Source organism: Idiotropiscis lumnitzeri, chromosome 6 (assembly GCF_059441095.1).
Source record: "Idiotropiscis lumnitzeri isolate Australia: NSW breed Sydney's pygmy pipehorse chromosome 6, RoL_Ilum_1.0, whole genome shotgun sequence".
Classification (NCBI taxonomy): domain Eukaryota; kingdom Metazoa; phylum Chordata; class Actinopteri; order Syngnathiformes; family Syngnathidae; genus Idiotropiscis; species Idiotropiscis lumnitzeri.
Genome location: NC_142396.1, coordinates 10,301,020 through 10,314,018, shown reverse-complemented (window position 1 = coordinate 10,314,018; position 12,999 = coordinate 10,301,020). Strand labels below are relative to the sequence as shown.

Below are 12,999 nucleotides of genomic sequence, written 5' to 3'. Positions count from 1 at the left end.
CCTTCGTCTTCTTCTGTCAATATCCCACATGAGCTTTCGGGGATCATTATAAATGTGTTGATTTCGCTTTGTTACAGCTCCAGATGTTGTGAAATGCGCTATATAAATAAAGTTGTATTGTATTGTATGGCTTTACTGTCGCAACAGAAGAAGTAAGGTCAGTATGTGTATGTGTAGTGTATGAGAATTGTTGTTTAATTAACTTTATTACACAACTCTAACTCACCATTACTCCATATATGAAAAAAACTAATACTAAAACTAATAGCGACAAAACTGCGTTGAAAAAATGTTTTAAACATAAAAACTAACAAACTTGGTCTAAAAAAAACAATTAAAACTTGAATTTTAAAAAAACAATAGTAATTTCAAAAGTTGTATAATTTTAAGACACACACACCTTGACACACTGGACAGCAGGAGTGGTGCGGAGGAGGCGCCGGGTTGGTACAGGGCAAGGGGGGGCAAGGCTCCCTCTCGCAGAGAATGTCACCCTCCTGGCGGCAGAACACAATGTGAATTTCCACTTATTGCTGTTCATGTTTCTATGCCAGTGATAAATGCTGACGGGCAGAACAATTAAATGTTGCTCCACTACCACCACATATTATCACAATTTCAGGATATTATCGCTGTTGGCTGCAATCCTTGTACTGTCAAAATGAGAACTATACAGGATGTTTTTTTTTTTTTAAGTCTGCTTGTTTGAGTTCCCAGTCACCGCTTTGTTCCAATTATATTATATTTATATTGCTATTGCACACTTACGTTTACATAATATGACTTAAACATTTAATTGCCAAATTAATGCTGGTATTGATTAAGATGTACAAACACGAGCTTTTTAAAGTCTGCGATCATGTGGAGCCTCAACCATTCAAAAAGCGACAATTACGCCACACAGCTTCCAGGGGAGGGAGGAAACTGAAGTAGTTTTGCCACACTTCTGTAAAGACTTCTTAAAAATAAGCGGCAGTGCATTTAAGGTTTGTATTTGTTTCGAAGCTATTTTCATCGCTTTAAATAGGCTAAAATTGTCTAAAAATGACCGAACAAGTGGGAAGGTACCTTTAGTATCAATTTGTGAAAAAAAAAATATTTGACCAAATCTGGACATACAAGGTTTCCGCGGGACAGGGACGATATATTCTTTTGGGGACATGTTTGTTTGGTGGTGTGCTGTGAGATTTTGCTAATTTTTAATTTTGCAAATACATGCAAGTGTCTGGGCTCAATAAAAGTTTAGTAAGCACTCACCAAACAGTGGCAGACATCACACGGACTCTCAGCTGGCCTCCATTTTGCTCCGTGGTCGTAACGCACGCCAGAGTGGATGCAACCTGCTGATAGAAATTCAAACTTGTGTTATCAAGCAATAGTTTTTATTTTTTATTTTATTTACTTACTTGCAAACTAAAGCCTGTATCTCACACATGGGGGACAAACGTTTGCTAGGACAACCTTTGTTATGAGCGCACACTTTGCCGCTCAGTGAAATACAGCTTTGACCAATAACCTCTTGTTCTTGAAACTTTTGACTCTGGGGTTAATGTGAGCGAAGATTACCATTGGAATGTTACCTGTGCATCGCTGGCAACACTCTCCAGGTACGCTCTCCCTTTGCGTGCAGTCCAGCGGCGGGCACGCCACGCCCGAACAATCCCTCTCACCCCCCTGAAAAAAATTGTTTCACTAACAAATGTCTTAAATCTTAAATCTTGCGCAACAATTTGTTTATAGTAGCATTTGGTCTCCCATCCTCTTTTTAGTAGGATTTTATTCTGTGTTGAAAATGGCTTGTGCTCTTTGACAATGCAATGTTGGTAATTGACCAATTTATTGGTCTCCAGAAAAGTGATTTTGGAGTTATAAGCATTCTGCCCAATTTAAAAAAACAAAAAACAAACCAAAAAAATAGTTTGCTGCAAGTAATAGTTTTATTTTTGTCCCTGTCATGTTATTACTTTATTCTCATGAAATTATATTTTTTACTGAAAATAAATTGACAGTAATACTTTTCTGTCTCAAATTATTACTGTACTTATTTTTTTAATAGAAAACTAAGCCCCATCAGACTTTATATTTGTAGAATTTCTTAAATTTTTCTCATAATGACATTTCTTTCTTCCCCTGAAATCACATGTCTTTCATGAGAATATGAAACTTTAATTAGTTTTTTTACTTGTTAAACCGTTATTATGGTGACATTTTTATATATTAATAATATTATTTTTTTCCCCTATAATGCCGTTGAAATCACATTGCACGTGTGGTAATATTACAAGAAGGCCAATGTGGTGCAAGTGTTTGAAAAACTCACCCCACACGTGTTGGCGCTGTGGGACACATTATGAACTCTTGTGTCGTGTGGCTCACAGTCTGTGGAGAAGAACAAGCATTATGTTGGCGTTATACCGTAGTGTGCATCGTGCACGCACACATGCGCGTGTGATCCACGTAGCAGGAGTAAGTGCACTGCTGAGCCACAAAAAGAGGAATGTGGAAATAATGGTGTCACCCACCCCCCTCCCAATCAGCAGCAGGTTTTCACCAGGTCACTCTGCATGGGCAACATCTGGCTCCAGTCATAATGACAGGGCGGCACGCCTGTGATATCGCATGCTTTTCCGTGTGAGGAGGAGTGGGGCCTATGATAACAAGGCCTTGGAGCATTTATTCCAGCCGTCCATCCATCTTCCGTACTGATTATTTATTTCCTTTTACCGACCGCTAGGTCAATGTACTAGTACACTCTTTGTCCCCACTAGTAAGTAATATATTACATTTGGCAGTAACCAAGTAATATAATGACTTACTCGAATTTATTATTATTATTATTATTATTATTATTATTATTATTATTATTTTATTATTATTATTGTTGTTATTATTATTATTATTATTGATTATTATCATTATTATTATTATTACAGTTACTGAGTATGGTATGGGACCTTTACACGAATTTAAATAATCATATATTTTGATTTTGAAAGGAAACTTTGCTTACCTCTTCACTTACAGAGTAAACCACAAAGCGACGCATCAGTTACATTCATAGTTCCATGACTCTCTACTGACGTAATGCAGCAATATTCAAGGGGTTGTCCGTTTGAACCCTTTTTGAAGCTTTTCGGTTGTTTCTACACGTTTGTCACTCTCCTTAATAGCTGGGAAGTTATTGTTTGTGACACCAATCTCAGTCATAATAAGTCTTAAAATGTAAAACATATACTCAAAATACAAGCAGGAATAGAACGCCCCCCCCAAAAAAAATACATTGTGTGCCATTAAATTAGAGTTTAATGTGCTTGGTTTATTATTTCCATATTTTGGTTAATAATAAACCTCGAACATTTGCCTCCATATAGTATATTAATAATTAGTAGTATGAATTTATTTTAATGGAAAAACAAAAAAAAAATAACAGTCGTTAATTCAGTTTTGATTTTATCAATATATACAGTATTTTTGCTTTTATAACACATGCCCTTTTAATCTATCTATTTGTTTTGTTAGAATTATCAATTATACATCACCCATCACAATTTTTTGTGTGTAAATTAATTTGAATATGTTGCTAATTTCATTTTTTGCTTACAGTCTCGGATTATTGACTGTGTGCTACTAGAACTACAAGTGACATTATAGACGACACATTATAGTGCACAGTTGTAAACTAGTGCAGTTTTTCCAACCATATTTTCCAACTATTGGATTGTCAAAGTTGTTCTGCAACTGTGTAGAAATGTAAATCAATAATGAAAAAACTTGCGAGTAAGACACAGTCATTTTACAAATGCAATGAACTGTGTTACTCGCGAAGACGAAGGGCGTACTCGTAGATGGTCGGTGATATTGACTAAATACTCAAACGGCTTTCCTTCGGGGCCACATTTATCTGGAGGATTTCCGGCAGATCACATATCACACACACGCACACACACACAAGTGACATCAGTGCCTCTGTGGGAGTTCATAAAATGACTTTTGCTTGGCTTGAATTTTGGGGAGATAATTACTTTAATTGTGTGTATGTAGTTATCACAGAGAGAGGAAGACTATAGAGTGGCCTGAAGCCAACAAACATTTCCTGTAGAAAGCCAAGCGTGAATGAGATCAAAGTGCATGTGTGACTGGAGTGTGCGCATCTGGAGTCTCCTCAGGCCGACATGCACAAACAATTAATGGCGAGATGGAAGAGCAGGCAAAAGGAAATGATGATGTGAGAACCTTGTTCACACTGGGGAGGCCAAGTGGCAGACAACGGCACCACAAAGTTGTCTGATGGGGTCGCTGTTGTGAACTTCTGCACCAAACTCATCCAAGCATGACTTTACTTTAGCTAGCTTTGTGCCAAACTGTGCCTACAAAAGGCTTCTCTTCTTCCACTTGTCCTAAATTGACACAGTTGCTGTACATCCAGAGATCATTTGAGCATGAGCTGTTGAGTCCATAATCATAATAGAGGATTAAGCTCATTATTACTATGTAGGGACTTCAGTCTTAATACCTCTCTACCAATCCCCTGTTAAGTATCCATTTAAGAGACCCTATGAAATCGTAGGAGGGCCAATAAAAACATAAAGTCCTGCACAAAATGCACAAAAATGAAGACTCACTTGCCAGCTGAGAGTCTTGAGTGACAGGCAACAAATGTTTTTAATGGGATGAAACCAGATAGGCGACCAGTCATTACACACGCCAACTCAGTTGTCCCAGTCGTGGCAACAGAGCATGCATTCATCATTCATTCAAGATCTTGACCGGCGCTTCCTGTCTCATCTGCTACTTTGATGACCACGTACAAAAATCATTTGGTTGTATTCACTACTAGAATATTAATGTTCGGATATATATACATATATCACACATGCACCCATATAATGTATGCGTGGGTATCCCGGTACCTCTGATGTTGGCCTGACACGTGACCCTTCCGGACGTGCACGTGCACACAGTGCTGATGTCGGTCTGCCAGCGTCGGCCGTCTTCTACCTCTTCGCCTTCCCACACACACGACCGCCGGACACACTCGCATCCCTCCAGGTGGCGCACTCGTGACTGCAGCGCCTCGTTCTACCACAACATGGAGTAATTACTGTATATAGTGTGTACTGTATAAAGTCAACACAGTATGGTTCAAAGATTTGGGGTCACTGAGAATTGTGTGTATTCTTAAAAGAAAAACAATCATTGATCTGCAGTATATATCAGTGGTATGCAGTCAGGACCTTTAAGGCCTTCTCTGCTGGGCCAAACACCATCAAAAGATTAGATCTACCTTTACAACTACGCAAGTATAAATCAAGCACAAATGGCAGCAGGTGACTAAATACATTTCAAACAGGCAGCAGTTTGCCTGTTGACATTAGAAAATCGTTTATTTAAAAAAAGGCTTGAAGCTGTTTATTGGGAATGTTACTGTCAAACCAAACATATAACAAAGAGGATTACACATACTTAAAACACTGACATAATCTCCGCTGCCTAATGTGCAATGGGAAACAGCATAGGCATCTTTGTAGTGGTGTTGTTATCCTTTAAGCAATGTCGACTCAAACACAGCAGCAACACATGCAGACAGACAATATTACTTATAGGCATATATTCTTTATCCTCTGTGAAGAAAAACTAATATAACTGAGAAGTTGAGTCTCTAGCATAGGATATCTGTATGTCTGACTTTTCTGCCCGCTAGTGTCCAAGATGTGCACACCAGAATGAAAACTTATCGTGTGTTTTCATGAAAAACAAGATGATTGTGAATGTGACCCCAAACTTTTGAGTGAGAGTTTAATGTACACTGCATACATTCCTTTAAATAATAAAATGCCTGATTAGTATGCATGGTCTCCACCTGAGCTTGAAGCAGGTCCAGCATACGAGCCAGATCCTCCAGCCTTCTTTGCAGCCTGCTCAGGCCCTGGTCCCGGTGGGCCTGGGAATCGGACTTCCCCCTTTGAGGGAGTCCTGGTGGGCCCAGAACCGCTCCCCTTTGCAGCTGCTCACTCTGGATGCTGTGTGGTGGATAATGAGCGCTTTGGAGTGGCGCCCTGTGCTTCCTTTTCGCTTTATCGCTGGTGGAAGAAGCCTCCTGTTGCAGCATTGGGTCACTGACATTGTGTGAATCTGCCCGGTGCATCTGAGTGGATGTAGGCAGAGCATCTAGAAGAAGAAAAAAAAAAAAAGGTACATAGAATACAGATATCGCTGCATTACTTTTTTTTTTTCAAAGCGCATTTAGGGCTAGTATGTAAACATAATGTTAAGTGGAACCCCTGCCCAAGGCCTTGGAAGTTTCCAGGCCAAGTTAATTGACTTAATGTTCGCTTAGCCGCTGATGGCAAGACAAGATGTTAAAAATGTAAACAAGAGTCAGGAAATGTCTGTCAGTGTGGCCTTCGGCATATTGAAATTGTTAAATTGTCACGAAAGCACGCTAGAGTTACGTGAAGTGTTGTTGACCATACACCAAATGCACATGTATAGACGTGTGGAAGACAAAGACAGATCACACAGAAAAAAATGTTTTGTTGCATGTCTAATATATGGTCATATGGAAAATATGTATCTCCACATTTATGTGATTCTAATCTTTCCTTTATAAATCTTTTTCCTTTTTTCTTATCTCTAATTATTTTTTAAACTAATTTTTATCTGTTTTTATTGTACTATTTATAACCTGATTTAAAAATATTTGTGCTTTATTAATGAAGTAATCGGTTTTCTTTCTGACATTTCACATTTTTAATTTCAGAAAGAAAGTTTGTCATTTAAGAATAGTTTTCTTTTGTTAGTATTAGTATAGTATGCAAGCATTTTTACCTGATTTGAAAACATTTATTATATTCAGTTTTATTTTTTAAAATGATACTTTAAATCTTAATCTGATTTAAAATGTTATTTTTTTAATCTTATTTTTAATCACATTTTTTAATTTAACCAGATTTCTTTTTCTTTGATATATCTGTTTTTGTAGTTATATTCTTTTCTTTTAATAGCTTTTTCTTTAAACCAATTTTTGAAAAATGAACTTTCACACAGACAGAAGACCACACAGAAGAAGGGATGCAATTCATCTTTACGTTTCAATGAACAAACGGCAGTACACAGTTTTTTTTGGGGTGGGGGGGCAGGGCAGTTGGAGATGTTTACCTGTTACGTTGTCACAGTGCCAAGGACGTGTCTCATAAGCCTTCATTGAGATCTCTGCTTTTTTTAAATGACCCTACAAAAGAAACCAAACAAAAAAGTTGAGGCACTGCATCCCCTTCATCTCCTCCATCTCCCTCTCTGATGTACCAATCAATCTTGAATGCTTTAAATGTGCACTTAACACACCACTTGACCCCTTTTTTCCCATTACTCCGTAACGCTGGATCCCTTATTCACTCCACTTTGCAGCTGTTGAGTTCCCAGTCCTTTGGAACATGTTCAATCATGTGGGTTGCACTTCAATATCCTATGTGATTGAACTTCGGGTAGATTTACAATCACAAGTCCTACAAACAAGGACCACTTAAAGTTGTTTTGTTTTTTGTGTGTGTGTGTGTGTGTATTTCCGGCAGTCTGGAAATACTTCAGTCTTAGTACGAAGTCAGACATTTGGTTTAGGGGTAAAAGACCCGTGATTGTTAGAGTAGTCGTTTTGTGTGTGCTGTACTTTGTTGAGCAATTGTTCCATTACAACAATTTGTCAAGCTGTTTAAACTGCGTATTTTAAACAGCTGAATTTTGAGCCACACAAGCTTTGGAGCAAAGTTTTATGGACTGATGAGACCAAGATTAACCGCCACCAAAGTGATGGAAAGGTCAAAGAATGGAGCTAATCTGTGAAACAAATGGTGTCGTTCATGTCATGGCTTGGGCTTGCAAAGTTGCTTTTGGAACAGGCATATAGTTATTTAGTTATTCTATAGTTTGAATCAATATTTTTTCTTGATGATGTGACTCATGATGGTAGCAGCAGAATGAAAGCTGAAAATCATTTTTCTGGCAATTTACAGAAAAAGCTTCATCATGTAGCAAGACAATGACTCAAAACACACTGCCAACACAACAATCAATAGCAAGGTGGGGGGGGGGGGGCACCAATGGTCTTGGGCTGGCCAAGTCAACCACTGGATCTTAACCCAAAAGAGCATGTACTTCACCTCGTGAAGAGGACGCTGAAGGGCTAAACCCCCAGAAAGAAACAAGAATTTAAAGAGGCTGCAGTAAAGACCTGGAAAAGTACCGGCCCTTCAAATGAAGAATGCAACAGTCTAGTGAAGTCGAAGGGTCGCAGGCTTAACGCAGTTATTGCAAGTTAGGGTTATCCATCCATGATCTAAGCTGCTTATCCTCACGAGGGTCGCGGGGTGCTGGAGCCTATCCTAGCTGTCTTCAGGCAGCAGGCGAGGTTCACCCTGGACTGGTTGCCAGCCAACCGCAGGGCCCACAAAGACAAAACAACCAAATTAAGGTTATGCAATATTAAATGGTTTTCTGAAAGTTATTTAATAATGGGGACTCCAATACTTTTGCTCACTTTCAAAGTGGTTGGCTTCAAACAAAAGGTGTTCTGTCCTGAGTTGTTTAACAAGTAGATGTGAATACCCTGAATTAAAAGTTGGAATTCTGAACTTTTGTTCTATAGTCTTCCTTTTGACCTGAAGGCCAAATGACAAAAGCAATAGAATTGAGCTTGCCGTTCAAATACTTTTGGAGGGGACCAAAGTTGCAAGTTTATTTAGCAGGGTTAGTACAGTGAACCTGTGCCTATTTGCAGCTCGCATTTTTTTCTGTGATCTGTGATCTAATCTATCTGAAAAACACAAAAGGTCAGACCTTGTTAAAAGGAAAGTAGTAAGTGGTCATGTTAGAGGTTGTGAAGCAGCGACATACACGCCATCATCCTTCCACTTGTATTTTTTCAAACTCAACCCGCCTGTAAGCATTGAAAGTTCCTGGAATATTAAGTGGAAATGCACATCTTGTGTTGTTTAGACTCAAGAGGCAAGGCAAGATTAATCTCGTGTGAAAGAGAACAGAGAAATGCAACTAAATATGTCGTGTGGTGAAACTTACACTAAATTTGCTCTCTTTCCTCCCTGGTGTGCTTCCCAGGGTGACAACAACATCTTGCGGTAGTTCCAGCTCCAACTTCTCCTCTGGTTTTATGAGGACGACTTGAACTTCTTGACAGTCCACAAAATATACGAGCCTGTCTGGCTCTAGGCTGAGGGCCAACTGCACCCATTCTCCTGAAGAGAAGGGGTTTGTCCCGGGGAAAAGAAGGCCCTGGACGCCCGCTCCCGTCCGGTAGTCCACACGCAGAACATTGTTTGCAGTGGAGGAGATAAATTGGAGGAAATTGGACGATGACGATGTGGAGAGAGACAAAAGGGTGCTATTGGTGCGCTGCAGCTGCTGGCCAACAAAATACAGCCCCATGCTTCCCTGGAGTTCGGAGTGCAGGATTCGGGAATACTGGCCGGGAAGCGTTAGGTGAGGCGCTCTGGGACGGATCCTGTACATGGCACCTGAGGGACTGTGCAGTCTGGACACACCGCTCTTTGGGTGGGATATGTTTAGAGCTGACAGCAGGTCAATTACTGGGGAAACACATAAAACACTTCACATTATGCTGGAACATTGACATGATAACATATAGTTTGATGGATGGACGGATGGATGGATGGATGGATGGATGGATGGATGGATGGATGGACGGATGGATATATCTGCTGCTGTAACACCTCAAATTTCCCCATTGTGGGACTAATAAAGGACATCTTTATCTTTATCTTTATCTTTATCTTTATGGATGGATGGATGGATGGATGGATAATTGATTGAACTCATGAATGGATGATGATTGACTTGCTGACAGGCTGGTTGAATGAATGAATATATAGATGGATGGAGGGTTGGTGTTGTGATTAGTTGGTAAGACTGATGGGTGGACGAGGGCTGGATGGATGGATACTTAATTGTTAGATGGATGGATGGATGGATCATGGATGCATGAATGGATGATACATGCACATCATAATTGGGTGATGAGTGGATTATACAATATACAGTATCATATGTACATTTGACTTATATTACTTTTGTCAAACCATTCCACTCAGTTGTATTTTCTAAAAAAAAAAAAAAAAAAAGAAAACGCAAGCATTTCAAAACTATATTTGCAAAACATGATTTTGTGTGACTTGATAAAACGCCTAATATTCAGAGCATATGTTGATATCGCAATACAATAAAACAACAATATCACAATAAAACAATAAAATCCTTCTATAACATTCGTCCTCATGTTTTAGTTTTTTTGTCAACATTTTTTTCCTCTTCTTTATGAGCCTATGGTGGGAAACACTATTGTCATCTACTCACATCTAGTTTAATCCATTCTGGCAACAATTGCTGTGCATTGTGTTACGCTGCATCTTCAGAGCACCACAAACTAAACTAGGACCTTAAATACAAGTTGTATGTATTAAAAAATCCACTTACCATTGTCCTGATATGGAGCAGACACTCCGTGTGCAGACACGGCCACCACCCACAGAATGTCCAACACCAACACTAAGACACTCTCCATTCTCCGTCCTCTGATATCATTGAGTTTGGAGGTTCAACAAGATGATGTTCCAGAGAGCATGCAGAGTGTGTGGACACAAAACATCTGGATTCCCTCAGAAGGCCACACACAGAATACTTTTATCACCACTCGTCTCCACACTCTACTGTCACTTTTGCCGTCTTCATTCTTCTTCTAGTTGTGAGAAGAGTTCCATGGTGAGCGGGAAGTCTTTGCACTTTCTCAACCTTTTTTGCCCCCCTCGTCTTCCTCCCTTGTTTTTCCTCCGTTTTGTTGGGACTCTCTCCACCCATCACGGGCAAGCAGTGTTGACTCTCATACTCCCCCGCCTCCCTCCCTAACTCTTGCTCTGTCTCCCTCTCTCTTCTCAGTCCCCTGGCTATCAGCTAAACCTGGCGTGGAGACTGGAGAGGAGCCATGAGACCAAGTGGATAAGAAACATGTGTTTCCCCCCCCATAGGAAATAATGCTAATGGAAATCATTTGTGACGGGGTCAAAATGTCACCCTCGTAAAATGTTGCAACTGTACAGGCTCTATATGCTGTAGCGAACCACTTTATTACCGGCAACTTTGATGAAACCTAAAAAGAAAAACGGAGACACACAACAACATAAAACATCTATCAACATTACAGGAAAGTATTTAGGAAACATTGTATCTTTGTTAAGATGCCAAACATGTGGAAAAATAAGTTAACTGCTATAGTAAATTAGGTACTCCCCATTGAATTTGGTGATGCGTGACAGACACATTGAGTTCAAGGAGTGGAAGGAAGCCAACTTCTTGCTTTTAAACATTACCTGCCATAAAAGTGTCATAATTACTTAGCCACTATATTAAATTGTGTACTACTCATCATTACTTTTAAAGATGTATGACATTGGTATCAAACATCAAACATTTAACAATAGGGGCGATACTTTAAAGGGGATAGAAACCTCAAAACAATCTTTAAAAGAAAATCTACGCAGACCAGCTAGTCAAAACATAGAATTCTGATTAATATTACATTTGTGAGTAAAAGAGTCAAATCCACCTAGTTTTGTCCATCTTATGGGGCGGCCATTTTGTGTTTTTCTGTCCACTAAAAATGACATCAGAGTAGCTCAGTCCTCAGCTAATGACCAATCATGGCTCATGTTCAGAAAACAGGTGAGGCGTGATTGGTCGTTACCTGGGCCCCACAATATTAATCAGAATGACATGTTTTGATTTGTGAAGGCGCATGGGACATATAATTACAAATCATTTTTGGCGTTGACATTTTTGGCGTTGACATTTTTGGCGTAAAACACGAAAACCTTTACTAAATGTAAAACAGTGTTTTAAGTACACTTTTAGTCGTTTTACCTGCATAAATCACCAAACTAGTCAAATGTAAACAATCTTACCAGTCGTACAAGTGTAAAAATATTACAGACCCACATTGTTTTTAAATGCTCGAGATATTTTAATACTTTTTGGGTAATTTGGGGTTCCTGAGTTGCTCAGTGAATTTGTGAATAACAGTTTGCAAACAGGCTGGGGTTTGCTGTGCCCCCCAAAACCGAAACAACTGATGAGGTACCTTGTAAGATATCAAATACCACTTTTTCTCAGACTGACTCTCGCTCGTATACCCTGCATCGCTTGTAACTTGTGTGACAGTGCCTGGCTGATTACGGTAACTGCTGTAACTACACACTTGCTTTCTGCTGACATCTGGTGGACATATCCCATCATTGCATAACGTCACCTGCCGCCTCTAGCATGTGTGCGCGCGTGTGTGAAAGGATGTGGGTTAATCTTCAAAAGGTAAATGGCGCATGTGTGATAACTAATCCATTGTCATGCCTCGTCACAGTTTATGCATCACTAATTAAACAAATCCCGCATTCAGGCGCACGCTGTGGCCAGTGAACGTGGTTCTCAAACTGGGCCGTGGCTTGGGGGTTTATTCAAACAATATTTTTAGTTTTTTTTTTTCTTGCTGCCAAAACTAGGAATTTGTTATCAGAACATTGGGAGTGTTTTTCTTGAAAGTTGGCAACTTTTGAATGATAATTACGGATACAAATGGTAGTGTGGGGTTGCTGATGGTGTTATGGTACACTTGCCTCACTTGCAACGGTGAGGGCAGCATGGGATCAGTTAATGCTCAGTGATGGAGTCTGTGTGTTCCCTCTGACTGGCTAACGACCAGTTCAGGATGTAGTCCGCCTTCCACCCAAAGTCATCTGGGATAGGCTCCAGCACCCCTGCCGTGATGCTTTACAGGATAAGCGGTGTTGAAGATGATACACACATGGTAGGGACAATGTGACAAGATTCCCCAAAATAAAAGTCTGTAAAAATGTTGAGTCTGATTGGAATGGCCTCTTCAAACTGAGTTCAATCAATGCATCATTTTTCTTTTTTTCGATTATG

The 12,999-nt window shown here is 39.6% G+C and overlaps 1 protein-coding gene across 3 annotated transcripts in view; it reads right to left on the bottom strand.

Moving 5' to 3' along the window:
- The window catches only part of kcp (kielin cysteine rich BMP regulator), a 30,198-nt gene extending 19,325 nt beyond the window's left edge, over nucleotides 1-10,873 (bottom strand). For 2 of the 3 annotated variants that reach the window (XM_088299550.1, XM_088299552.1), the window contains exons 1-9: nucleotides 10,504-10,873; nucleotides 9,073-9,599; nucleotides 7,159-7,231; nucleotides 5,861-6,168; nucleotides 4,911-5,079; nucleotides 2,321-2,379; nucleotides 1,581-1,674; nucleotides 1,258-1,343; nucleotides 401-497 (exon numbers count right to left, since the gene is read on the bottom strand). In XM_088299550.1, coding sequence (XP_088155676.1) covers nucleotides 401-497; nucleotides 1,258-1,343; nucleotides 1,581-1,674; nucleotides 2,321-2,379; nucleotides 4,911-5,079; nucleotides 5,861-6,168; nucleotides 7,159-7,231; nucleotides 9,073-9,599; nucleotides 10,504-10,591 — 1,501 coding nt within the window. In that variant the 5' untranslated portion in view covers nucleotides 10,592-10,873. The remainder of the gene's footprint in view (nucleotides 1-400; nucleotides 498-1,257; nucleotides 1,344-1,580; nucleotides 1,675-2,320; nucleotides 2,380-4,910; nucleotides 5,080-5,860; nucleotides 6,169-7,158; nucleotides 7,232-9,072; nucleotides 9,600-10,503) is intronic. The other variant, XM_088299551.1, reaches the window with a different exon arrangement.
- Between the last annotated feature and the right edge of the window lie 2,126 nt (nucleotides 10,874-12,999).